The sequence below is a fragment of the Hoplias malabaricus genome, chromosome 16 (genome assembly GCF_029633855.1).
Source record: "Hoplias malabaricus isolate fHopMal1 chromosome 16, fHopMal1.hap1, whole genome shotgun sequence".
NCBI lineage: Eukaryota > Metazoa > Chordata > Actinopteri > Characiformes > Erythrinidae > Hoplias > Hoplias malabaricus.
In genome coordinates this window covers 16,692,241-16,720,239 of record NC_089815.1, presented here as the reverse complement: position 1 = coordinate 16,720,239, position 27,999 = coordinate 16,692,241, and the positions used below count along the sequence as shown (strand labels likewise).

The window sequence follows — 27,999 nt, the reverse complement described above, 5'->3', positions numbered from 1 at the left end:
GAATTTTATGAGAAGTGTTTTTTGATTGCAATAGTGAAGCAATTACATTCTGGCACCTAAGTTCAAATAAAAAAGTGACAAATAAGATGCTGAATTCAGCTTCATTTCAGAGAAGAGGGAGAGGGTGGGTGATAGTATAGAATGCACAGAAATGGGTATATAGACACTGCCAGTAAGCAACCTTTATTTCTACCCTAACAAGGATGTAGAGAAAAAGGTTTCAAGTGATGTGCAAGTGTTTGGGCTTTGTATGTGCCAAGTTCAGCAGAGACCCAATGCCAGCACCTACAAAGCAGGCTGATGGTGAACTCTTGACAACCAACCAACACATCATCACATATCAACCCAAATCATGCATAAAAACACACATGAACACAAATAAATAACACAAAACCACTAAAGGATCATACACCCACACACACAATATACAGCGACATGAGTCCTCTTAAATAAACCCAATGATTAAGAGGGAGGTCATGGGGCACGTTGGGGCTTCCCCTGTCACTACCCCAGCACTACCCAGATGCTGGCAACACTAAAATATTATTGTTGAATGCCTCTAAAGGCATAACATGCCCTAAATTTAAATAAGATCCAACAGAGGCTATGCTGAACTGTACTGCTCCCCTGATATCACTGCAGAACGGCAGAGCTGTTGATGATGTGTCAGGCTCCTGAAGGGATGTCACAATTTATAGCGGAACAATTAATTGCGAAACCTTGTAACTCAGTTCCAAGCGAGTTGATATTCAAACACAATAAGTAAGTGTAAAAATAAGAAATGTGATTCATGCCAAAGAATCAGGAACTTCAAATTTATTTTCACCTTTTTAGATACATCAATAGAAGGGTTTTTTCCATTTTTTAAAAAGGAAATTCAACTCCAGAAGCTTCTGCTGCACCGCTGTAACATGTACAACATATGTAGTGATTATTCTATTTTTTAAATTTACCAGAGTATCACTTTAATTGTACTTAACAGAACAACAGAAGCATCTCACATTTACACGATATGCACAGAAAGTTGTATGACTTGTTACAAATTGCATCTAAAACTGACTTTTACATTGATCTGTACAATCACTTTATGCCCCTGTGCAAATTTTCTACCAGTCAAAAATCACTGACAGCTAAGTTACAGTACATCTATATGTTCCCAGCATAGGTTGTGTCAGCATAAAAATAAATATCTACTCAGCAAAGACCAGTCAGATAGCTTATAACATCTGAATTATAAATATCTCATTTAAAATAAATTTCAAAGTAGTTACATAAAACATCATAAATATCAATCATCACTGGATTAAAAACTCATTGGATGTGATACATGTATAACTCCACAAGGATTTGCTACGTTTCTGAAATATACATATGTGGCACGACATGTTTTACAATATACATATACCATTGTCTCTAAAGATTAATTTTTAATCTGTTGATGGTGTAAGCATTGAGTGAGGCAAAAATATATGCAGTAACAACATGAATATCACCTGACAGCTGAATGCACAATTCATTATGCACACAGAACGTTCAAATATGTTTACACAGGTATATATTCCACAAGAGAATACTCATATTTATGCAACAAATTTGATTCAGATTTTCTCATCTTCTAAGATATAAGCTATTTATCTTGACTCACGCCAAGTACTAAACTACATTTACATCACAATATATAGAACAGTGTTCATTTGCAAAGTGCTCCATATGTCCAAAAACAAACATTTGTTCCCATTTTAGATTATATTAGAAGGAACACAACAGACAGTGGTTCTGCCCAAGTTATAAACCAGAACATCAAAACCACCCTGAAAACAGAACTGACCATTATTGTGCATAATGTACATTTGTTATGGCCGCTCTGCAATTGTCTGAGTTTAGGTTACACTTGTGCCTAGCAACAACTAAATAAAAGGAGCAAAGAGATTGTATACACGTTAGGAGAAGCTTCACAGATTCTTAAAGCACCGATTATGCTATAGTAATACACTTGTGGATGTCTGATTTAGTCACGTGAGACATTATGTATCTGTTTCTGGCAGTGAATATGTGCCTAAGATTAATTTTTGTGCTTTGCTTTAGTCCCTGCTTTGACTTACTTCAAACGTATCCAAAGTCAGACATGTGCTTAATGGTAATAGCAGTAATCTACTAACACTAATGCTTGTAAATAGAAGTCCATGTTGATTGAAATGAAATGGGAGTGAAAAGCAGACAAGAGAGTGTGATAGGCTAACATGACAGCACGAGTAACAATCTAAATCAGCAGCAATTCTGAGGTAGTTGCGCAGGTTTGTCAGTGAGCCGGGTGGCCTTGGCTCCGGACACGATGGATGGGTCAGTGTCTACTCGTTCTGACATCTTTACACAGATGATGTCCACCAGGCGCTCAAACACTTGCCTGACATTGATGTTCTCTTTGGCACTCGCCTCATAGTACTCAAACCCTGGAAAGAAAAATCACATTTTATAACCTGATTCTATTCAACTTTCTGTGTAAAATAAAGTTAAAACTCTTTATTATTTCTTACCCAGTTCATTAATCTGCAGCAACTATTATAAATTATTCACAAACTACTATGGCATCCTGTAGGTATTAGAGAGAGGGAGTGAAATGTGGGCCCAAATACAGACCCTTTTAGTGGTGTTTAAGTGCACTAATTTCTGCTTCATATTAAAAAATATCAGAATTGTTGTCATGTGGTTAGGAACCAGATTTCCAGAGTAATTAATACATTTCATAATTGACATTCCGTGGCAGATCAATGTTAAATAAATGTTTATAATTATGTTATCTGATGTCTGAGACATTGCTTTATAATTGTTAACAACTGTACTGAGTATAAGCTGAACGGCAGTAAACATGCAATGTTTTCTATTCGTGTGTTAATTATTAACAGAAAGAATCAAGTGCTTTCAGCATTTGAGGTATACTATTTTAATGATTTATGTGTGTCATGAAAACTTCAGACTGCCCCAGGAGGTTAGAGATCTAATATCAGATCTCTAACCAGCATTCATTCATTCATTCATTCATTCATTATCTGTAAGCGCTTATCCAGTTTAGGGTCACGGTGGGTCCAGAGCCTACCTAGAATCATTGGGCGCAAGGTGGGAATACACCCTGGAGGGGGCGCCAATCCTTCACAGGGCAACACACACTCACACCTGCTGACACTATTGAGTCGCCAGTCCACCTACCAACGTGTGTTTTTTGGACTGTGGGAGGCAACCGGAGCACCCCGAGGAAACCCACGCGGACAGGGTAGAACACCTCTAACCAACAAATATTTTTTAATTCATCCCTACAACAGATTTTCTCTTTATTACTGAGATGTGGTCAACAGAAGGCAGCAGTGCAACAGTTCTTAACTACACCAGTAAACATAAGTTATATAAATGTTAGTTGAACTGGTAAGGAAGGAGAAGCAGTAGTTGCTTTATTTAAAGATGCATTCCAGAGCCTCCACTTTGTAATTGGTTTTTATTTTAAAAATTATGCTTCACAAATATAGGTACTCAGAAATTCTTATTTATAAACATTTAGAGACCTCCAACTCTGCAAAGTTTATAGTGGACCTGGCAGAATTACTGTCAGTTATCTTAATTGATTACATAGATATTTCTCCATTCAACTCCTGGATAATTTTAACTTGAACATTTTGAATGTCATTGATGCTAGATATTCTACGATCAACTGTGAGTAGCACTATGGAAAAGTGGAAGCATTTATGAACCACAGCAACCTCAGCCACAAATTTTCAGGCCATGTAAAGTTAAAGAGTGGAGTCATTGAGTGCTGTAGAGCATAGTGTGTAAAATTCACCAATGGCCTGCTGACTCAATAACTGCAGATTTAACAAAAAACCTCCTATGGCATTAACATCTGCACAATAACTGTGCACTGAGAGCTTCATATTATGGGTTTCCATGGCCAAGCAGCTGCATGCAAGCCTTACATCACCAAGCACAATCCAAAGTTTTGGATGGTGTGGTGTAAAAAATGCATGCTGTACATTCTGGTCATAAAGGTTTCCCAAAAAAATCTTAATTGTTTTGTTTCAAAATGCATTCTAGACCACTTTAAATACATTTCTGTATTCTTATTTATTCTCACTCCTTTATCACCGCTACTGTCAGAAGTACAATAAACAAAGTTCACCCCAAATCACCGTTTACTGAACTTATTTAACTTTTTGCTCTCAACAGCGCAGAAATAATACAGTACCTTTAAAGTTTCCAGCTACTGTTAAACTCACCTAATTGATCAGCCAAATGTTTGCCTTTCTCCATTGGTACGACTCTCTCATCATCCATGTCACATTTATTTCCCACTAAAATAACTTGAGCATTATCCCACGAGTAGGTCTTAATCTGGGTTGCCCTGCAAAAAGAAACATTTATTGATCTCAAGAATTAATTTACAACAGCATTCACTGAGGAGGAAAGTGTGATATGCTTAAAACTCAAACTGGAATGAACTGAAGTGTGATCTGTCTCATGCAGGAAGGCTGCAGGTTAGCAATGTTTTCTTTCTCAAATTTGGTACACCTCACTACTCATTCAGCTTATGAGGGGCGTCATCATTAGATGATGATATAAATGTTGTTTACTTGTTTAAAAAAAAACGAAACTAAATTTGTGCAGCACTAGGAGTAAACAATAGGTTTCGAAGTGGGGTGATAAGGGTTGATCGGTACAATTTGGATTCTGTGTTTTAGATATAGCAGATACAGCATGTGATATCCCAGCAAACAGCAAGCAAAAGCTAAAAACCCTCTTAGAGTCATTTATGCCTGAATATACTCAATTTAGATTATTCTTTATTAACTACACGGGTCATGCTGTGCACTAGTTCCCACCTGACACAGCTTTAATTATACATTTCTTTTCAATTCTTTTTTTTTTTTAATTAAAAAATCACTACAATACCACTCGCAGGTGACAAATTACAGAAATAACTGAAGGCAGACAATTGGCAGAAAGTAAGCAATAAATGTTATACTATAATGCTCTATAGTCATGTATAAAACTGCTAAGTAGGACCAATTCCCTTCAATGCTGAATTAAAATTCCAGGAGGAAAGGATGTGGTTTTGAAAGGGGGTTCATTATAGGGGCAAGACAAGCAAGAACTTCATTCATAAATAGTGCTCAGTGTTTTGATAGGAGCAGTGACCACAGTGATATTTATAAATGTATATTTGTGGGAGAATTATTGTCAGTGTCTTTGCTTTCAACTGTAGATAAGAAGGTGCACATCCATTTACTGTATGCCTATGCTTTAGTGCCAGATATAAAAAAAATCTGGGGGGCAAAAAGAATATGACAACATCAATGCAGGATGTGATCAGTCAGCAAGAACAATTTGTTCACAAATACACAGAAGGATAAATTATACAAACCGGATTCCAAAAAAGTTGGGACACTAAACAAATTGTGAATAAAAACTGAATGCAATGATGTGGAGATGGCAAATGTCAATATTTTATTCGTAATAGAACATAGATGACAGGTCAAAAGTTTAATCTGAGTAAATGTAACATTTTAAAGGAAAATATGTTGATTCAAAATTTCACAGTATCAACAAATCCCAAAAAAGTTGGGACAAGTAGCAATAAGTGGCTGGAAAATTGAAATTGAGCATATAACGAACAGCTGGAAGACCAATTAACACTAATTAGGTCAATTGACAACATGATTGGGTATAAAAAGAGCTTCTCAGAGTTTCAGTGTCTCTCTGAAGCCAAGATGGTAAGAGGATCACCAATTCCACCATTGTTGCACAGAAAGATAGTGCAGCAATACCAGAATGGTGTTACCCAGCGTAAAATAGCAAAGACTTTTAAGTTGTCATCATCAACCTTGCATAACATCATTAAAAGATTCAGAGAATCTGGAACAATTGCTGTGCGTAAGGGTCAAGGCCGTAAAACTCTACTGGATGCTCGTGATCTCCGGGCCCTTAAACATCACTGCACCTCAAACAGGAATGCCACTGTCAAGGAAATAACAAAATGGGCTCAGGAATACTTCCAGAAAGCATTGTCAGTGAACACAATCCACCGTGCCATCCGCCGCTGCCAGCTGAAACTCTACAGTGCAAAGAGGAAGCCATTTCTAAGCAAGCTCCACAAGCTCAGACGTTTGCACTGGGCCAGGGGTCTTTTAAAATGGAGTGTGGCAAAATGGAAGACTGTTCTGTGGTCAGATGAGTCACGATTTGAAGTTCTTTATGGAACACTGGGACGCCATGTCATCCGGACCAGAGAGTACAAGGATAACCCAAGTTGTTATCAACGCTCCGTTCAGAAGCCTGCATCACTGATGGTATGGGGTTGCATGAGTGCTTGTGGCATGGGCAGCTTGCATGTCTGGAAAGGCACCATTAATGCAGAACTATGTTCAGGTTCTAGAACAACATATGCTCCCATCTAGACGTCATCTCTTGCAGGAAAAACCCTGCATTTTTCAACAAGATAATGCCAGACCACATTTTGCATTCAGCAATCACAACATCATGGCTACGTAGGAGAAGGATCCGGGTACTGAAATGGCCAGCCTGCAGTCCAGATCTTTCACCTATAGAGAACATTTGGCGCATCATAAAGAGGAAGGTGCGACAAAGAAGGCCCAAGACGATTGAACAGTTAGAGGCCTGTATTAGACATAAATGGGAGAGCATTCCTATTTCTAATCTTGAGAAACTGGTCTCCTCTGTCCCCAGACGTCTGTTGAGTGTTGTACGAAGAAGGGGGGATGCCACACAGTGGTAAAAAATGGCCTTGTACCAACTTTTTTGGGATTTGTTGATGCCTTAACATTTTTAAACAACATATTTTTCCCTTAAAATGATACATTCTCTCAGTTTAAACGTTTGATCTGTGATTTGTGTTCTATTCTGAACATAATATTAGATGTTGGCACCTCCACATCATTGCATTCAGATTTTATTCACAGTTTGTTTATTGTCCCAACTTTTTTGGAATCTGGTTTGTAGTAGAGTTGCAGTCCATTAAAACCTCATTACAAACATCAGTGCACACCTGAGAGTTCAGTGATATAAAAAGGTCTACATATCCATAACCATATAACAGAGATGTGGAAAACATCATATGTTCTAGGAGTCATTTCTGAACTTGAATTATACAATTACAATTGCTCTGTTATGCTGTGAAGGGCATTTTACTGTCACTTATTTTTCATGATTTGGGTCCAGTTTTCCTCTTAGAGGGATGGGTTCCCACAGCTTGCTACAAAGTTCTGATTTTTCAGCTTTGTCCTCTTAAACACTTCTATCTTGAGTGGACTATGTCATTGGGCAGGAGGGTTTGATGATTCATGAAAATGATTTAAAACCTTTGATATTTGTATTCAAAGTGTTAAACTGTTTTTTACATTATCATAATCAGAATATTATGAAAGAAGCTCCATCCCTCCAAAATACTTCCAGATATATAGTATATCTGAATTGTATATATTTTAATATGTTATTCCTAGATTAATTCTTTAATAAATTCATATAAATAAATATTTAATAGGTTTCTTTTGATAGAAGAAAATGTTTTCATTTAACTAGATCTGTAAGTTGTACTGACAAAATAAATCTACAAGCATCTACAGAGCTAGAAATGATCCATGTCCTAACCAGTTCCACATTGAGTAGCCTATGTGGTATACAGTACAGATCTCCATATTGGCTCTGATTTTTGACTTACCAGTCCTGCACAGCATTAAATGACTCCTCATTGGTGATGTCATACATGAGAATGAATCCCATTGCTCCTCTGTAGTAGGCCGTGGTGATGGTCCTGTATCGCTCCTGACCTGCTGTATCCTATAAAATACCAAAACAGCACAAACAAAACCCTTAAACCAATAATGGACATTCATATTGATATTTAGCATTTATCATGTTCATCTTTAAAAATCGGTTACTAAGATCAAATATTTATTGTAAAGGAAACATCATGCATTGACTGTCACTAATGAGCGTTAATCATCTGACCTTGAGGTCTTTAATGGTCACAATGCTGGTTAAGAGGAAAGGGAAACTAATTTAATCTGTGACGGCTACATCGCTTAGTGGCTAAAGATGTGCAGTGTTTGTAAATTAAGCAGTGTTACCTAAACAATATTATTTCTGACCATAAATCAGAAGGTTTTGAATCAGGAATCAATATTTATCAGTAAGCTGATGTGCACTGTGATGTCCAAAATTCACAAACTACCCTTCGTATTTTTAATTTTCATCTGATATTTGAGCAGATAAGAAATACATTATTATTTTGCATACATTGTTGCCCCCTTTCATCATGTTCTTCAATGGTCAGGACCCCTACAGGAACACCAACATAGTCATAACCATCATCATCATCATCATCTTTTCTGCTTGATCCATTTCATTGTTGAGGTGACAGCACGGCAAATATAGAAGCCCAGGCAGGCATTTTCATCACCTTCAAATTACAACATGTTGTCCCAGGGATACCCTGGCTTTCCCAGGCCACTTGGGAGATATAATCCTTCAGTGGGTCTCATAGGGCCTCCTCCCAGATGGCAGTGCCTGGTATACATCAGGTAGGGGTTGTACAGGGTGAATCCTTATCAGATGCATGAGGGTAGGAGCAGCAGTTCTAACCCACTTGAGAAATTTCTTTTTGGTGGCTTATATCCACAATCTCATTTGTTCTATGATTATCCAAAGCTCATGTCTATATGTGAGGAGGACATCACTTCACCAGTAAATTGAAAACTTTGCTTTATGGCTTAGGTCCCTCTTTACCTATGTGGTCTGGCACAGTGACTGCATTTCTGTAGATGCTTGAACAAATCCCTGAGATACTGGAAGGTTTCACCCTGTAACACCTGAAGGGAGCATGTCATCTTTATCTTGGAGATAACCATGGCCTCAGACTTGGAGGTGCTATATCCGGAAACCAGGAGAACAACATCATTTGCAGATTGCAGTGATGACAACTCCTGAGACCTCTGACAGAAACCTTCCTGTCCCACATCACACTTTACTACCCTGACCGTGAATATTAGAAACAAGATTAGAGACAAAGCACAACCTTACAGAGACCAAGACCCAGGTTGAGCAAGCTTGACTTACTGTGGAGAATGGGAACAAAACTCTCACACTGACAGAACAAAGACCTCACCTCACCTCAGCAACCCTGGCACCCAAAACTCCCTGAGCTCTCCCCACAGAATATCTCGGGGTGGGGCACAGTCATATGCTTTCTCCCAATCTACAAAAGATGTGTAGAGCGGAGTAGCAAACTTCATTTATTTGAGAGATTGTGAAGAGTAGCCGTCACAATAGTTACATTATCGATTTCAACATCAATATATGGACATCACCTCAGTCATTTTGCTAACTTCAATGTTGCTTATAATACTAAATGACCTGTAAGTTCACATAAGAATGAACAATGCCAATATAGTAATCTCTTCTGGAGCTGCTATGTGGATTTGTTTAAAAAGATTGTTTTAATTTTGTTAATGTTTCATTTATTTTGCCATTATTTTATAGTCAAATTCCACTCTTAATACATTTTTGCTAAGGGTTCAATACTCTTTAAAAGGCTGTAATTGCATTGTTAAGTCATTATATTATCATTACATCAGTGACAATAAATGGTTTTAAAATTACTATAATATCATATATCTCAATAAATAAATAAATAAATAAATAAATTAATTAATTTAATTAAAAAAAGCTATTGTGACAGGCCTAGTGAAGAGTTGGTCTGATATTCCATGGCCAGGACCACTACAGAGCAGGTATGATTTCATTAGTGGGACTGTCTCAGTGCTGCAGTGACACTGATGTGTTGTTGTTGAGTTAATGTGTGTTATGCAAGTACCAGTGTACACAGACATAGCAGTAGTGCTGGAGATTTAAACCCCTCAACATTACTGTGTGACTGAGAGTTGTCCACCAACAAAAAACATATTTTGTGACCAGTGATTAAGACCTCCAAGATGACCAACATGGACTGTGCAGCAACAGATAAGGTACTGTCTCTGATTTTACATTTACAAGGTGAAGCAACAAGACAGGTGTGACTAATAGTGTAGACAGTGAGTGAAGAGTGTTTAAAAATTCCAGAAACTCTGCTGTGTCTGATCTATTCATACCAGCAAAACACACACCAACACACCATCACTATCACTGCAGTGCTGAGAAATACTCACAACTCAAATATGTAGGACAATATAAATGAATGAATTTCTTAAACTAAAATAATAAAACAAAAATACTAAACTGTATTAACCATAGAATAAACATTTCTTAAATTTAATATCTTTGGAGCACATACAGACAAAAAAGAAGAAAGTGTGGAATTCAAATCAAACAAACAAAAACGCTGTTAATAGTTTTACATTAGCCTCTGCCCCATGAGCTTCGATAACTAGAAGCAGAAAATGTTTAAAACTTTAGAGATATGTAGGATATATTAAAAATAATGATATTCCTGCAGGGCAGCATGGTGGTGCTGCAGGTAGAGCCTCAGTCACACAGCTCCAGGGACCTCCAGGTGATTGTCTGTGAGGAATTTGGTGTGTTCTCCCTGTTTCTGTGTGGGTTTCCTCCGGGTGCTCCGGTTTCCTCCCACGGTCCAAAAACATACGGTGGAGTGTTTGTTGCCCCGTGAAGGACTGGCGCCTTCTCCAGGGTGTGTTCCTGCCTTGTGCCCAGTGATTCCAGGTAGGCTCAGGACCCACCATGACCCTGAACTAGTCAAGCGGTGATTGAATGAATGAATAACCCTGTATATTTCTTTAAAACCAAATGGCTGTTTTCCAGAAAAAAAGCTTTAATAAAGCCAAAGTGCAGACACACTAACACATTTGAAATATGATATCATATTTTGCATAGGATCTAGGATTTAATTAAAGTTATCTTTGTATTAAAAAGAAAGTTCTGATTGTGGAAGCACTTTAGGCACTTTATATAGCTCAGAAAATAAAGAGGGTCCAGCTCTGACTAATGTATGCATAACTGAGAATATCATTAAAAGATTATTACTGATTGATTCTTAAAGGAGCCATAATCAGTTCTGGAATATTAGTTTTGCATCCCCGTGCCCACTTATTTTAATATGAATGGGAACTTTAACCCTGGTTTACACAATAATATATTTCATCAGATGGACGTTGTTGGTACCCAGTCCTTGTCTGATCTACTAAGTGAATTCTAAGTGAATACTTTTGGCAATACAGTGTATATCAGTGAATTGTATTTGTATCATTTCAAGAGTTACAGATTGCCAACTGAACATTTTTATGGATACCTCCAGATAAGAGATTTTTTAAACAGAATACATTAAGGTTTATGTATATAAACCTTTCCTCTTTTTGGAAACAGGTCAAAGTTGTCAAAAAATAAGATGATCTCAACATACTCCATACAAATTTCTAATCTATCAAATAATTTGCAGTCATTGCTATCAGGCTGGGAAAGAGATTTTGGTAAACCCTGTAAATCTTTAGAAATATGGGGACAACCTCAGTATGCAACAAAACTCTAGAATTCCAATTTAAAAGATTGCATCAACTACGCTACACACATTGTATACTTAATAAAATATTCTCAGTAGAACCACCCCTCTGAAATAAACAAAAATAAAAATTGAGTGATTTTTTTTTTTGAAAAAACTTTTTCCAAAGAAACTGTGAAAGAAACTTTTTCCACAGCCTAGCTATAAACCCACACATCTGACCGTTGAGCCTTCCATATATATATATGGAACATGGTCATTGTGTATGTGAATTATCTGTCTTGTGCCTAAAATATGGATTTTTTTGTCATGTTATGACGTGTTAGTGATTAAATATAAAATAAAAAAAATTAAAAAGATTGTTAGAGAATAAAAGCTTTTAATTTACCCACAAACTAGCTCTAACAAAACAAATCTTTTTTGCACCTACATCAGTATCCAGACATCAAACACATTAATAAGAATGAAAAATTAATAACAACACGATAATCTCTTGTGTGTTCATTGTAAGATCTAAGTTGTTTTAAATTGATTTACACACATAAATCCAAAGCTCAAGCATGCTATAACTGTGAAATGTAATAGACCAGGTAACTACAGTTCAGCATGATGTCTAGGACATCATTTGAAATCCACTGTAGAAAATGAACCATCGTTCATTTCATTTCTTCCTGCCATCAGCATCTTTGCAGCTGTTTTGAGAGGCTATTTTTTGCCACCTCCAGCTCCCATTTAATCGCAGCTCAATGCACGCTGATTACGGACCTCTGCTTATCGCAAATTGCAATTTACTCCAGTGTCTGTTTCTCGCTCTTCTGCCTTAGGCTTATGTTTACTCTCTGGTCTCTCTAAACCCCCCCACCCACCCACCCCAAAGCCCTGAGGAGCTGCTTTAATTGGCTCGAAGCTTGGGCTCTGCCAGGGTGCAGTGTGCTGCTGTACTGCTGCCATGACAACCAGAACTGATGATGCAAGTGAAAAAAGGAGGGGACATTGCTTTCCTCTTTTACAAAAAAACAAAAACAAAAAAAAAACACAAAAACCCAAATATGCATTTCATTCACAATTTGGTAGAAGGAAGCAGCCTGAATTACTGTGTCTTGTCATGTGTGTCATAACCATGGCACAATATCAAGTTAAGCACTGGGGATGTTTATATTGATTCTTTGCTCAGAATAGATTCGTCAGTTGATCATCATTGTACCCCAGCTGACAAGCCGTCATGTACTATACCATCTGTCTAACAGTGTGAATTCACATGCCTTTATCATTTATCTTGTTCAGAAGGAGCCATCTTTCAGTTCAAATCAGTGAGAGGATACTGTGAACCCAGAAGGCAGCAAATGGCATAATCTACTGATGGACTCACCCAAATTTGGAGTTTGACCCTTTTGTCATTCCGGTACACTGTCTTTACTTTGAAGTCGATGCCAACAGTGCTGACAAAGGAGTTGCTGAAGGAATCATCTGCATATCTGAACAAAAAGCTGGTTTTGCCCACACTGCTGTTGCCAATAATCAGCAGCTTGAACATGTAGTCAAAATTCTGGTCTGAGCCATCTCTTTGGCCAAAACGGTGGTCAGCTTTAGCCATCTGGAAAAAGAGCAAAAACATATTTTCTCGTCATTTTTACCATGAAATATTGGAAAGCCACATTTCAATCAGAAAAAAACCCAAACTATTCATTTTCTATCGGTTCCCTGACAGGTTTGTTATAGTGTTTATTGTTTTGTAGTTTCATGTTGTTTTCTTGGTGAGCTGAGTCTAAAGGAGCCTTGTGGCGTAGCATACTGATTTTTGGATTGATAGTTTACATATTCTTGGTTTGTAATAACTGTCATTAAGCAAATATTCATCAGGAAGCAAACCATCAAGTTTCAGTGGAGTGTAATAGTACAAGAATATATAAGAAAGCATCATCTCCTTTTACCATATTGCATATTTGATGATATATATAATGGTTTGTTATTGGTGACTGATCAAATTTATTAGGAATGCTTGATGATAAAATAACTATCAGCAGATATTTGCTTATATTTTAACAATGACATTTTTAACTAGTATATGATGTATTTATTGTACTCTAATTACAGAATGCTTTGATGTAAGAGATTATGAATATCTGCATATAATTCTTTTTCTGCACAGAAATGAATGTGATATTGCTGATAAATAGGTTTCATGTGGACTGTCTTTAAATTCTACATTTTACAAATATTTACGTATCGTCATTAGTATCGGCATCAGCAGATACATTATATCAGCATCGGCTCAGTTCATACCGGTGCGTCCAAAGTGTTTACTGTTAGACTATTTTTAGATATATCTTACGATTATTATATGATATTATAATGACAGTAAAGGTTTTCCATTGTATGAGTACACCTCATTAACAGGCTATTTTCATCTCTAAAAATAGCTACTATTGGTTGAAAAAGGCTCAACATATTTACCTCAGAGCTTTGTGTGAACGAGCGAAGGTGATTTATAACGGTGCGATGTCTGAGGTGAACATGAAAATCATGGCGACATAGGTGTAAGCCACCAGGTACATACAGAGCGCTCAGAAAACATCGTGGGTTTAAGCACACCTTCTGAATGTATATTTGGTCAAAAAAATTAGACGAATACGTTTCAATATCCGGCAAAAACACGTATTGCTTCAATACCATTTATTTTTTACGGAGCTGCAAACCTACCTCGACAGTTGGGATGTTGTTCCACGGTCGTCTCCTCTATATTGTTCGAGCTGTGTGAGCACAGGCTGAGAACACAGCTGGGGAAGCTATGCCGTTTTCTTCAGCCTCACTACACCGGCATTTAGCCTCATACACGTCCAGCACCTTAACTATGGTGAAAAAATTCTGTGAATGGCGAAGAATGAAGTGGAAGAAGTGAATGCAGTCAGACTGCTGGGGTGGGGCATGCCATTCAAGTCCTGCTAATTTAGGTCCACTACTAAATGAATTAACACTGCAGTTTAAGTCTTTGTTTCTATAAATAGAGCATCATCAAATAAAAGAACACGCATGAAGACTTTTACATTTAAAACATTTAAGCTGTTTATTATGATACAGTCGCTATGACTCATTAAAACCCCACCAGTTCATAAATAGAGCTCGTATTTGAGCAGCAATGAAGAATATCTCTGTGCATCGTGGAGCATTTTTCTGTCCCTGAGCGTCTCAGTACAGAAAGGTCAAAGCTTTGAACAGCTTGAACTGTTCTCTCCCAAAATTACATCAGCTTCAAACTATCAGTTAATAAATCTGGTACCCTGTTTTACAGGGGCCTGTCAGAACTGGTATCTGATCATTATTTTTGCAAAATCTGGCATGGGCACCATACTAACAATTCAACCTAATGTCATTTTCTTCATAATCAGTTTGCCCACATAATTATGGCTTATATTCAAGGAATTTTGCTATGATTTTTGCCACATTTCCACATTTCAGTGTGGGAAGTTTTATTTGATAATACACTTACTGTGGTTGGCATTTCTGTTATTTTCTGTTAAAATGATCCTGAATCTTTCTGAGAACTGTGATATATATACATAACAGCAATTTTAACTGGAAGTTAAATAAATGGAAAGGGTCATTAACATTTGCACTGCATTCTACATTCTCCTGAAGATGAAGGAAAAGTGCTTTTTGTGAGGTGCAACCAAAAATCCTAAAGTCACTAATTTTCTTACATGTCCTTAACAGCATCTTCTAAATAAAATAGACAATTAATGATTGATATAGACAAGATTTTCTGGCACACATAGAATGATGACCTTAATGTAACATGTATTTGTTTTGTATGTCTCAGTTCTCCCATCATGTTCCTCGAAACGCTGTAAGATATCCACTGAATACTGTACAAGTCAAATCAAATTATTTCAGAACTATTCAGATTTCTAAGCTATAATAGAAACACAAACACTTCCAATGGGAGAGAGAACATTTAAGGCATCAAATGAAACATTATTAACCTCTATACATTGGTAGCAAATTTGATGACATAAGTTAGCTCCAATCCAGTCAAATGTATCATCTCTTCAATACATGAATGGGGCTGAAGTGCAAACGGAGCCCATTAGACAGAGGGGCTTTCTTCTGGGACCCCAAATAACTGATCTATTGGCCTGCTTTTAGACAAAGTCTCTGTCCACAACAAACTGGCCATTACTTTGTGGTGATTCCTTGTCCAACACCACTCTGTTCTAGTTCAGCTATTACCGACATGTGCTTGAACTCCGCTGGCCTATGGTTGAAAGCCTCCACCAACTCAAAGGTCTCATGTCTCTGTGCAGCATAGAATAGCTGCACCTGATTAGCAAGGCACTGAGCCTCATGCACTGCCTGTAAATAAGAGCATAAAATAATCAGCTTATTCAAGAGAACTGGTTAGGTCATTCTAAGTAATAAAGAACAAAAATGAGAATATTTCTTCCCAAAAATATTTAAGTTACTTGAATATCCTAAAAGCTCTGAGCAACTCACAATAAATTTTCCATCCATTTCAGCAGTCATGAGTACAATGTCCTTGTCCTTTAGCAGGTCTGAATAATGGTACAGAACCAGCTGGCTGGGAGCGTTCTCACCTAAATTCTAAAGATTAATACAAACCATGTCTATAAACTGAAGCAGCAGGCAACACAGCGGTGAACTAATTTAGTTTATTAATAGAGATGTATACCTGGACGTTGATGAGAGAAGTGAAGTGAAGCTCCTGACCAGCCCACTGACCCAGAAAAAATTCATAGCCCTCCTTCCTTGGCAGAGCATACAAGAACTGTTGGAGGAACAACAGGGTTTAATAAGACAAATCTCTTAAAATACCAGGAATTATTATATATCAGAGATTAAATATATTTAAAAAAAAGTTATACACTACGAAATGATAAAACATACAAACGTATTCCCTATCCAAAGAAATACATGTATCTCCAAAATAGTAACTTTGTTGGAGAAGGGTAAAACCTTAACTTTGAACAGATTCTGTATTTAAATGTAATAAACTAAACATTGACAGAAATGGATATAGAGGTATGTCTTTGGACGGCAACAATATGTTTGTGCCTTTAACAGTTTAACTACTTCATATCAGTATTTGTGCTTTAACACTGTGAATGTAGGAATGACAAAAAGACACTAACTGATTTTAAATGAGCAAATTAGCCCAGAACGCAATGGGAATTTATGTCACCTTAGCACTGCTCAGCTAATTACCAGGCAATTACACATGAATTAAAGGTAGGTGTCTGGTCAATATCCCTAAATGAATATCAATAACTGTAGATAGCCTGCTGCATATGTTCAAAGCATTGAGGAGTTTAACAGAAAGGTTTATTCCTTTAAAGGACAGTTTTTATATGAAGACCTATTCATGTTCATATTTATCTACAAGCAAAACACTGTAAGCAGTAACTGTAAAATGCACAGTCATTCATTCATGTTCTGCATGTTATATCCCGTTCAGGGCGGTGGTGATTCTGGGCCTATGTGGAATCAGAGTGTGCAAGGCAGGAACAAATCCTGGATGAGGTGCTAGTCCATCACTAATAATAAATAAAATTTTTGAAATTAAAATAATCAAAGCCTTATGATTTGTCTAATCAAAATAACAAACAGCTATTTGATATTGCTGACCAGACTCCACCATGCTCTCAGTTGAATGCAATATAATTGATTGTTTATTAAAACAATGCTGCCACCCTGTGGTGAAGTATCATGCTGGCAAAGTGTGTGAGCTAATGATCTTAAAAATATTTAATATATAAAATGATCTTAATAGTCCTATATAGCTGCTACTGATTTCAAAAAAGACTTCAATGGGAGGGTGAAAAAAAAAACTAGCGCTCTACACATTTGCAGACACCACACAACTTAAAAATATTAGTACCTTTAGAATAAGTTTTAGATGTTATAGGACATGCATGCCATACAATTAACAGAGAAAAGGGAAAGTCATGAGTCCCTGCTAGAAATAAGTATTTAAACTACAAATGTCATCTTTTTCGTGACAAAATATTGCTTGTAAAATAAACAAATTCCATTCTTGTTTCCAACATACAATACAGTAAATGACAAAATGTCATGAATGTTACAAAGTTTTCACAAGGCTTGTTTTTCTTCTTTAAATCTCTCATATGGTTTTCCCCACACTTCTCTGCCAAACAGAACCTACCAGGGCAAGTGCCTGAGACTACACAGAACAGGTAAAGAGCTTGGAAAGAGTTTGTGTGTTTTATTCTGTTTATAAATATCATATTAACTCCCATCAAAAGATTCCATGTGAGAAAGCTATAGTTTTAGCCAGTTGTTTAGGACATATATTTTGTACATGACACTAGCAATTTTTCCAACCTAAGTTTGCAAACATAAATTCACTATATCACAGTCCCAGTGGGTCAGAAATGTACATAGTTGTACATAAATCAAGTTGATTGTCTCTATAAAGAGCTTGGAGATCTCCAGGAAACTGTTCCATGGCTATAGAATCTTCCAATAGGCTAACTGACATCATTTGATTTAACCTGGAGGGGTACCCATGGCAGTATTTTAGGTCCTGACTTCAAGGACTATTCGCATCTTTGTTTGATGTCATGGAAAATCAAAAGAAATAATTCAAGACATCAGAAACAAAAAATGGTGGATTTCCACAAGTCTGGTAGATGTTCAAACCTTTATATGCAAGTTTAAACACCCTAGAAACACACAATTATCACAGCATTCATGAAAGAGATACAAAATAAAAATCAATCCATGTACAACAGTCCTTATGAAAATGCTGAAGAAAACGTACAGAAACATTTATATCAAAAGTCAAATATGAGATATCGGCATAAACTGACAGGCCGTTCAGCAAGAAAGAAGTCAGTGCTCCAAAACAACCATAAATAAGCCTGGTTCAAATACAAATTTGGGCTGATATTAGGGCTGTCATGGTGAAAGAATTTCCCATGCAGTGATTTAATGGGGCTCAACACTGCGATATGCAGTCTCTCCGCCCCAAATTACTTATCCTGATACTAGTGTTATACTCCTAACTGTCAGCTGGAACTAACCTGAGCTATTCCTTATTAGGCTGCTTAAACCTGGTGGAGGCAGTTATGTTTCTATAGCTGGATGATAGAATTTGACTTTGTCATCTGCTAGTGTTAATGCTAAGCCGTGCCTGTATATACACACAACATACACAGCACCTGGAACATAAACAATGATTTACTGTTGACATATGTTGTTGGGACTACTAAAAATCACAATACTGGTGCATCAATGGGTATATCAAGCATTTTAAATGATTTATGTTTCATTACAACATAAAAATAACACTTATTGTATATTTACGTTTACATTTATGCCATTTTGGCAGATGCTCTTATCCAGAGCGGCTTACGGGGTTACTGGTATTACAGGTAGGCATATGCTGTGTTAGGAGTCTTGCCCAAGGAGTCTTATTGGGTTGCCCAGATATGGAATTGAACACAGGTCTCTCTCACACAGGAGCCAAAAGGTGTTACCACTGTACCACATCAACCATATATAAGCCATATTGTGTAGCCCTACCTGTATAGTTAAATTACACAAATATCTAATTAAATTAATATTTAATTCTTGAGTCTTACCATTGGGCAAAGCTTAGCTCGATGAATCGTTGTCTCAAAAGTTGACCCCTGAAACATAAAATTATTCTGTTAGTAAGGAGAAAAAATCTTCAAATATTTGTCCATAAAATTAAACATCAAATCATTCGCCATATTATTGTTACCCATAGAAAATCTCTCTAAAACAATTGATTAAACAACTCTAGATTATACAGAAGCCATGTGTGTTGTATCTGCAAACGGAAAAGAAAATGAACATACCGGTATAACAGCACTGATTGTATCTTTTGTTGAGAAATATTGCATCCAAATCTACCAAAAAATGTAATACATGTAATTAAACAGTAAAAATAAGTATATTGCTACATATATTATTTGTTAATACATTTTATTAGGTAAACATTTAAAGAATTTGTGTTACTAATAGGTTTAAAAAATAGATTTAAAACAAGCACAGGCACCTCTCCAATTTCAGTGCCAGACTTGTCCTGAATCATGTCAAGGTTGAGGATTGATCCTAAAGTCTGAAAAAAAAGGAAAAGGGGTAGGAGGGCCCTTTAAGTTTTCATGTGAATAATTTGTCCATAGTATAAGAACATTGGCTGGTTCTTTACCTTGTTTTTGGTAAAACCTCCAAGCTCTTCTTTGCCTCGCTTATCTGTCTGGGAAGATTAAAACAAACAGATTCCATATATTGTGACATATAACAGAACATGTATATTCTGTGATGATTACAACAGTGAATATATTAGATCTGGTGTATATACACATATGTCATAATGTCATCTCCTTGTTTCTGTATTCATTGCTCTTTTTACCGCTTTTAAATCTCCACTTACCACAGGTGCACTTTGTAGGCAAGCAAGGCTGTAATCCACCTGTTGTTCTACCTATATTACATATCCCTTTCAACCCATTCTTCAATGGTCAGGACACATGATATCAACACAGAGCAGGTATTATATGGCTAATTAGCAAGAGATGGGCTACAGTCTGTAAGTGTACAGATACAAAGTGCACTTATAATGGTAAGTGGAACTGTTTACCTGCACAAGGATTGCAGAAACAAGGAAGTGAGTTTAATGTTATGGATGATCTGTGTTAACTGTAGAGGCTAAAACATTTACACTTTCTACTAACCATTTCTTTGCGTTAACTGAAATTTTTCATAACTCATTCATAATTCATTGGCTGTAAATACATTGTCTTTAAAATCAGTGAGGGACATTTACCTCCTGATCCACGAGTTTCATAAACTCAACTTGTTTCGAGTGTCCAAGTGGCTCCTTCTTCACTTCATTGCGTTTCTCAAGGCGAACTTTGTATTCCTGAGGTTTTGCACTTAAATTAGGTAATAAAATAAAATAAAATTAAAGGAAGAAAACAATCTTAAAAACATGAATGCGCTGATGATTTATATAACAAATGAGCATAGAGAACCAATAACATTAGCATTATTTCAGTGGTCTTAAATAGGGGGGTGGGGGGGGTGACAGTACATTCATTTAACTAACAGGAAGAATTAAATTAAAAGCCAGAAGTCAATTAGGAATTTAATAATAAACAGAACTGAATTGAGGTACACTATCTGGTGTTGTCACTGTTTAGGCTACCTCTAGCAGTGAATGTTTGCTCAGGATGCCCCACTTTTGTCTCTTTTGGATACATTCAGGGCAGTTTGCGGTCTCTTGTTAGCTTGAGTCAAGGAGAGGACCTCAGCATACCTCTGTGATTAGGCCCAAAGAATTTAGGCTCCTTTTTTGGTCACATCTTTGTAACGTTTTGTAACTCTTTTCCATAATGTAGGGAACATGCATCTCAAATCAGTATGTTGTTTGTCATTCTGGTACAAAGTAATTGTTTTTTTTTAATAAATGGTGTGTGTACACACATTAGATGCACATTAGAGTGTGTGTGATTTGATAATGATGTGTCACTCAAGACACCCAAAATTGGCCTCTTGTGATATTTCTAAAAGTGTATACAGTATACACTTGGATGGTGCATCTCTGTGATTGGTCTGAAGAATTGTCTGACAATCATTTCCTTTTATTAAATGTATTGCTTTTTGTGTTGCCAAATCAGTAAATATCTGGTTCCCTGTTGCTTCCTAGCATTAAGGGGTTGTAAAATAAAGGGTCACTGCATAACATTTACATGCTTTTCCGGGTCCGTTTGTTATTTAATTTAATATGGACACATCATATTTCATGAGTAATCCTTTGCAGTTTATGAAAAACAGACATTTTACGTTAAAGGCAATAGGTAATTTGTATTTAATTTTAGCTAGTACAAATTATCTGTAAAATATGTAGAATATCATTAGTTACTTTAGCAATAGCCTCAATTAAATTGCTTTCTGTACCTAGAAACATTGAAAAACAACATTAAAAACCACAACAATCTTTGTTATTGCCTTGACTAATAATAGTGCGCTGATCTGAATTCAGAATGAGGGATTTCTGGAGGCTAGGAAAATGAAGCAGCGCAAAAAGTATCTTAAACTCAGGCAACTGTTTATGGGGGGGCGGGTTCTAGTGCGTTCTATTTCATGTCTTAATAGAGCCATTTTACCCAACAAACCCCCCCAAAAAATCTAATTTTGACTAAAAAAATCTTTTTAAGCTACTGTCAGCACTAACACTTCTTACTGTCATCTATTACAAACCCATTTTTCGAAAAGTTAAGCACATTTTAAAAATATAGCTATGCTGGAATTAAAACTATAGTTTCAGTGTTAATGTCCCTGAGATGTGTTGACTCGTTTTGTAAAAGGTTAAGGTACAGTTTCTAAATTATGTGCTGAGAAATAAACGTTTGATTTTAATGCCACCTACTGGTGGGAATATCCAAACATCAAATACATTCATTGTTGTTAACGTAGCGACGTTGTGAAATATCCCTGGAACATAAACCTACTTCAGTACATTAAATGCGCAAACAATCAGCATTATCATTACCCTCCAATAAAGTTTATAGTCTTGAGTGTTAACAAAATCACTGCACTGGTGTTTAACCTACCTTCGCAGCTTCTTAATCTTTTCTTCATATTTTCTGTAATACGGATTTTCCTCTAACGCCGGTTCTTTAGTAACGGAAAACGCCCTGAAGTGAGAGGAAACTACGCCGGGGAAGAGCGCTCTGAAGCCTGTGTTTCTCACCGCTAACACACCACGGTAAGAGCAGGCTATCTGCACCATGGCCGCCGCCATCTTCTCTCCGTTCATCAGTGACCACAGTACCGCGAGACCGGTTCACCTCGCACGTACACTGTTCCAATCGGCTCACATCTCCACTAGCTCCCTACACCCTAAACACGCTCCCTACATTCTATACACTGATCTAAACAACTCACTTCATTATTCAAACCCTATGCACACTACTTCAAATTGCTCAGATTTGTACTCACTGCTTACTTAATAACTGAAATCTTAATTGGCTCCCTACATATTATAAATTATAATAAAATATTTATTAAAAAAGAAAAAAATCACTGTCAACGACATGTTCACATGCCCCTAAACTTTTGGACGTTTCAAAACTACTAATTTTTTCTGTGCTTCCTACATCTTATACAATTCTCCAAATGGCTCACGTCCTAATTTGCTCACATCTTAATACCACACTCAAAAAAAGTACAGTAGAGGTACATTATTGGTCACTAAAGATACAAAGACTGTAAATGTTCCTTTAAACGGTACAACAGAGTTTTTAAAATCCAGTCTTGTTCCTTAAAGATACATTTTCTTCTCCAGAAAGAGAGGTGAACCTTTTAAGACTTCATTATAGAACTATGTAAAATAAAAGAACATAAGTTGAAATGCGGTGTATGAAATCATTCATTCATTCATTATCTGTAACTGCTTGTCCAGTTCAGGGTCGCTGTGGATCCGGAACCTACTCAGAATCATTGGGCTCAAGGCAGGAGCAGACCTGGGAGGGGGTGCCATTCCTTCACAGGGCAACACACAAACACACACACACTCACACACACCTATGGGCACTTTTGAGTTGCCAGTCCACCTACCAACGTGTGTTTTTTAGATCATGTGCGGAAACAGGAGGACCTGGAGTAAACCCATGTGGACACAGGGAGAACACACCAAACTCCTCACAGACCTGGAGCGGGACTTGAACCCACAACCTCCAAGTCCCTGGAGCAGTGTGACTGCGACACTACCTGCTGCGCCACCATGTCGCCCCTGTATGAAATCAATACAATTTTAAATAAAATACTTCACTCATTCCCTATATACCCTACACCCTCTAAACTGTCAACGACCTGCCTGTTCACATGACTCTACAGCGTGGCGCAGCAGATAGTGTTGCTGTTACACAGATACAGGGATCTGGGGTGGTGGGTTTGAGCCCCGCTCTGGGTAATAGTCTGTGAGGAGTTTTGTGTGTTCTCCTCATGTCCATGTGGGTATCGTACAAAGATACAAAACACATGTTAGTAGGTGGATTGGCAACTCAAAAGTGTCCCTAGGTGTGTGTGTGGGTGAATGTGTGAGTCCCCCTGCAAAGGACTGGCTACTCAAAGGTGTCCATAGGTGTATGTTTGTGTGTGTGTGTGTCTCTATGAAGGATAGGCGCCCCCTCCAGGGTGTGTTCCCAACTTTCGCCCAGTGATTCAGAGTAGGTTCCAGACCCAGCACGACTCTGAAATGGATAAGCGGTCACAGGCAATGAATTAAAAAATTTTCATGCTTCCTACACTACCCTATAAAGTGTTCAGAACAGATCACACATTCTTTCACACCCATATATTTCAAACAGTTGTTGCCAGTTATAAATGCTTTGGGACAATAATTGATAAGCTGACCTTCACTGAGAATACAGCTAGAACAGGGAAAAGTGTGCAACAGAGATTGTAACTCTTAAGAAAGTTAAACATGTTGAATGTGGACAGGAAAATCACAAGTCATTTCAATATGTCATTTATTGAATCTGTATTAACTTCTTCTATGATTGCTTGGTTTGGAAACCCAAATGTTTAGAATAATATTGTTCAGGTAGCAAGTAAAAATAATTGGCAATGTGCCAAATCCTTTATGGCATAGATGTGATGTTATTCAGAAATTGAGATTAATACTAATGTTTCCAGATCATCCACTAAGAAGGTGGATTCCCAGACAGGGATTAAGCCTAGTTTGGACTACACAAAATTTTGAATGATCATTTTCCATTTAAAGGAGAATACAGTCCAGGAATAGGCATAATCCCTGTCTGGGAAATCACCCCAATATTGTGAATCTCAGTTTCTTCCTTCTGGATGCAGATTTCCCAGTGTTCTGAAGTTCCTAATGGTTAAAAATTAAAAGATGGATAAATTATTTTATATGTAAAGCTATAGGTTTATTACATTTTTCAGATACATATTTTCATATTTTATCTGAAGGCAAAACAAATTTCCCCCTTGGGGACAATAAAGGAATTGAACTTTGTTTTATTTGTTAACTTGCGCAGGGGCTGAACATATGTATTTGTGTTCTGATTGTCCATTGCAGTTTTTTGGAGTCCATCTTTTTTGGTCTTGGGCCAAAACACATCTTTGAGAGGAGTCAACAAGTTTCAGTGGGTCTGAGGCCTTGACCTTCTTGAGTCTGGAAAACTTCAGTGGTGCGCCATCCGCCCAAGACCACTGCCCATGGGTGCCGGAAAGCCCTGCAGATTTGAATATATATATTTGGTGTGGAATCTAACTTACACTGTTACAAGGTTAAAATTATGTTTCTGTAAAAAAGTCACTTCAGTTCCTAATTAATGTCTAATGATGGATTTACAGTAAAATTAAAAAGAAATGCTGTTTTTGAGGCATAGGTTTACTCATAGCAAGACCATACCTACCATACTACCATAAATTAGGGAACTGTGTTTCAATTATTTATCAAGTCACCCACATTTACTTGACACTTACTTAATCTATGGCAGTATTTAATAAACAAAAAACTGCATCCTCACCAATCCAGAATGGTTGCTTTCCAGCAAACTTCCACAGCCACTTCATATTTTTCTTTGAATGAACCGTTGTCAATTGTCCATCAAGCCTGAATTTGAATAAAGAGGGTTACGGGTTATGTTTATAACCACGTAAAATGTCAATGTATGAAAGCTAAATATATTAGATTTGTTATGATTACATACATTGTGCATGCATTCTGAGCGCTGCTCCATGTGGCTATGCCAGGGGCAAGTATGTAACAGCTCCTTTTGTAATGGGTCCATCCACTGAGGCAGCCAATATTAACAGACTTCACAGACTAAAACAGCACGAAGATGTAGTTATATATGGCTATGCCAAGGCCTTAGGCCACATGAGTATATTTGTCTATTTAAACAGCACAAAAGGCAATCAATAACTTGATCTGAATAAAAGTCCTGTTTCTTTTAGCTGTATTTATTTTAAATATATACTTGCATGTTATATACTGTTTTTTACAAGCAAAAACACATTTAATATGTTGAATTAACGACAGTAACAAGGTTAGATTCTCTCTAACCTTGTGCTGTAGTAAGGCTGAACTGAAGCCACTAGGAATGGCATCACGCTGAGGAATGTCCACTGAGCTGATATCCGCAGAATGACCAGTCCAGGTCCAGATTGGGGTCACCTCCACCTCTGAATGGACACGGGGCACTGAGCTCTCCTCTACAGGCCCCAGGGGAATTAACCTATGGAACTGTTAGGAACATGATATATAAATCACATTAGAAATCACCATATTAACTACACATTAACATGATAACATTGTACTAATATGTTAATTTTCTGAACCATCTATGTTATTCTAGCAGTACAGGGTAAAGCCAAAATGCACAGTAAGCTACATGTTACCCATGTCGTATGTGAAGCATCCTGGCTCACTCTGTGCTTATTTTTGCGCACTGATTTAGACTGTCTCATGACTTGGCTGAAGGGCGCTTGATCCTGAGGCTCTGCACCACTGAAGCGAATGAACTGTGTACGATATGGGACATCCCCTCTTGGTGGATGGCTGTCCCAAATGATCCCAAAATTTGGGTCTGGGGTGTACTCTTCCTCTGGCGGGGGTGGTGGCGATGTTGGTGGGGGCTTGCGAATGCGTGGAGGATGGAGTACATTTGGGTGTTTTTTATTGTCTTCGATGACCAGATCATCTGGGTCACACATACCTGGTGGAATAAACTTATATAAACTTCTTATGTCCAAATATTTTGTACATTTTATTAATTATTTATCATTGGTTATATTTGTTATATACAGTAGTGTTAAAAATTTAGGCAAATGTGAAAAAATGCTTCAAAGGAAGAATGCTAAACAGGACAACGGCCCCAAACACAGCCAATGCCATTAAGAAACATCTTCAGCATAAAGAAGAACAAGGCGCACTGAAAGTTATGATATGGCCCCACATAGCTCTTTTCCCCCAACTTACAACTGATTCTGTTCCAATTTGCAAACCTAATTTGGAACCATTCAGTGCTTTTCCACTAACATAAATTAATTTCCTGAATCAGGAAAGACTGAAGACTAGGTGCTCCAACATGAACAGTGACAAACGCACAGAGCCTCAAATAAAGTGTTACGGCACAGTGGAGGAGGACATTTCATATGCAGCATTAAAAGACCAGAGAACCATACGTATCTGTGTAATGATTAATTTAGAAATATAGGGGAAAATTCCCATTATCTAAAGAGCTAAAAGACACATGACCCCAGCATCATCGTCCCTGTCTGTGATTACATGAAGAGCAGAAGTATTTGAGCAATCCTTCAACCACAGAAGATCTATAGTTACTTGTCAAAAGCAACAAAAAAGGTGTGCAAGCTTAACCTAGAACACTTGATGCCGCTTTGAAGTAAAGGGTGGCCACACAAAATATTGAACTGATTTAGCTTTCTGTTCATTCACTTTGCAGCTTTTTAAATGAACAAATATTAACTACTAACACATCTATTTTAGAAAGCATTCTTACTTTGCAGCATCTAAAAATACCTGCCTAAAATTTTGCACAGTACTGTATTTCAGATTTAATATAGAATCTATATAACGGTTACATCAAGTCACTCTGGAAAAGTGAATCAGCTAAATGCCATATATAAAATCTAGCATGAATATTACAAAAGTAACCACTTACACTTGTTTAATCTTTTCTGAGTAGGAAACTTGATTATATAGCTTGTATATACATAGGTGTTGGAAACAGTGTGAGCTTTACCATTGCGGGGATCCACAATCTCCACTGTAACTCTGCTTCTTGGACCCAAAACAACATTCCTTTGGGCTTTTAAAACAACTTCAAATTTTTCATGATTCTCCTCTAGACCATCATCTTTGAGGTAGATGTTCCAAAATTTGACATTTACTCCTATGATAAATGTGACAGAAGGCATGTTAAAAACGCTCCCAGTATAACCACCTCTAAAATGGAAATCTGAATATAAAAGCATGGAGATAAGACATTTTGTTAAGATTACAGTATCATGCATAGAGTACACCTGAAGTACCATTTTAACAAATCAGATTTGTGTAAAACTGAATCTCAGACACCTGGATCAAACTGTATCAGACTAGCAGAGCTGTAAGTGAAATCTTTTCCAACTTTAGCTGTGCCCTCTTCAACCTGAAGCAGAAAAGAGTAGAGCGTGTAACTATATTAAACTCAACATTCATTCAACAATATAATTCAACAATGTCACCTCTTTCACAGAGCCTGTGCCAAGAGATTTATAAGTTTACTGCTGAAGAATTTTACCTGTATGCCAATGTAGGCGGGGTCTATGCTATTCCCACTGCGCATCACCTGCACAGCTAGAGTTCCTGCGTTCTCACAAATGCGGTAACAGGAAGCTGTCAGCTCCACACGAGACCACCTCAGTTCCATTCTGCTTTGGCACATGAGAGA

General features: G+C 37.2%; 3 protein-coding genes across 3 annotated transcripts in view; all 3 read right to left on the bottom strand.

The window, feature by feature from the left end:
• Positions 1–814: 814 nt before the first annotated feature.
• On the bottom strand, positions 815–14,428 carry rab3b (RAB3B, member RAS oncogene family). The gene is made up of 5 exons (XM_066647347.1): positions 14,213–14,428; positions 12,882–13,106; positions 7,721–7,839; positions 4,263–4,387; positions 815–2,450 (listed from the first exon to the last, which is right to left on the bottom strand). Exons 2-5 carry the CDS (start codon positions 13,104–13,106, stop codon positions 2,266–2,268), a joined length of 654 nt encoding a protein of 217 aa, XP_066503444.1. The 5' UTR covers positions 14,213–14,428; the 3' UTR covers positions 815–2,265.
• A 162-nt stretch (positions 14,429–14,590) lies between these two features.
• Positions 14,591–22,373, bottom strand: atpaf1 (ATP synthase mitochondrial F1 complex assembly factor 1). The gene is made up of 9 exons (XM_066647346.1): positions 22,132–22,373; positions 20,343–20,451; positions 19,725–19,772; positions 19,572–19,634; positions 19,372–19,422; positions 19,132–19,179; positions 16,200–16,295; positions 16,004–16,111; positions 14,591–15,862 (listed from the first exon to the last, which is right to left on the bottom strand). Exons 1-9 carry the CDS (start codon positions 22,335–22,337, stop codon positions 15,686–15,688), a joined length of 906 nt encoding a protein of 301 aa, XP_066503443.1. The 5' UTR covers positions 22,338–22,373; the 3' UTR covers positions 14,591–15,685.
• A 2,142-nt stretch (positions 22,374–24,515) lies between these two features.
• frem1b (Fras1 related extracellular matrix 1b) overlaps positions 24,516–27,999 on the bottom strand; it is a 31,554-nt gene continuing 28,070 nt past the window's right edge. The window contains exons 27-34 of the mRNA XM_066647980.1: positions 27,850–27,979; positions 27,645–27,717; positions 27,313–27,462; positions 25,949–26,265; positions 25,614–25,793; positions 25,258–25,373; positions 25,075–25,160; positions 24,516–24,777 (exon numbers count right to left, since the gene is read on the bottom strand). Coding sequence (XP_066504077.1) covers positions 24,560–24,777; positions 25,075–25,160; positions 25,258–25,373; positions 25,614–25,793; positions 25,949–26,265; positions 27,313–27,462; positions 27,645–27,717; positions 27,850–27,979 — 1,270 coding nt within the window. The 3' untranslated portion in view covers positions 24,516–24,559. The remainder of the gene's footprint in view (positions 24,778–25,074; positions 25,161–25,257; positions 25,374–25,613; positions 25,794–25,948; positions 26,266–27,312; positions 27,463–27,644; positions 27,718–27,849; positions 27,980–27,999) is intronic.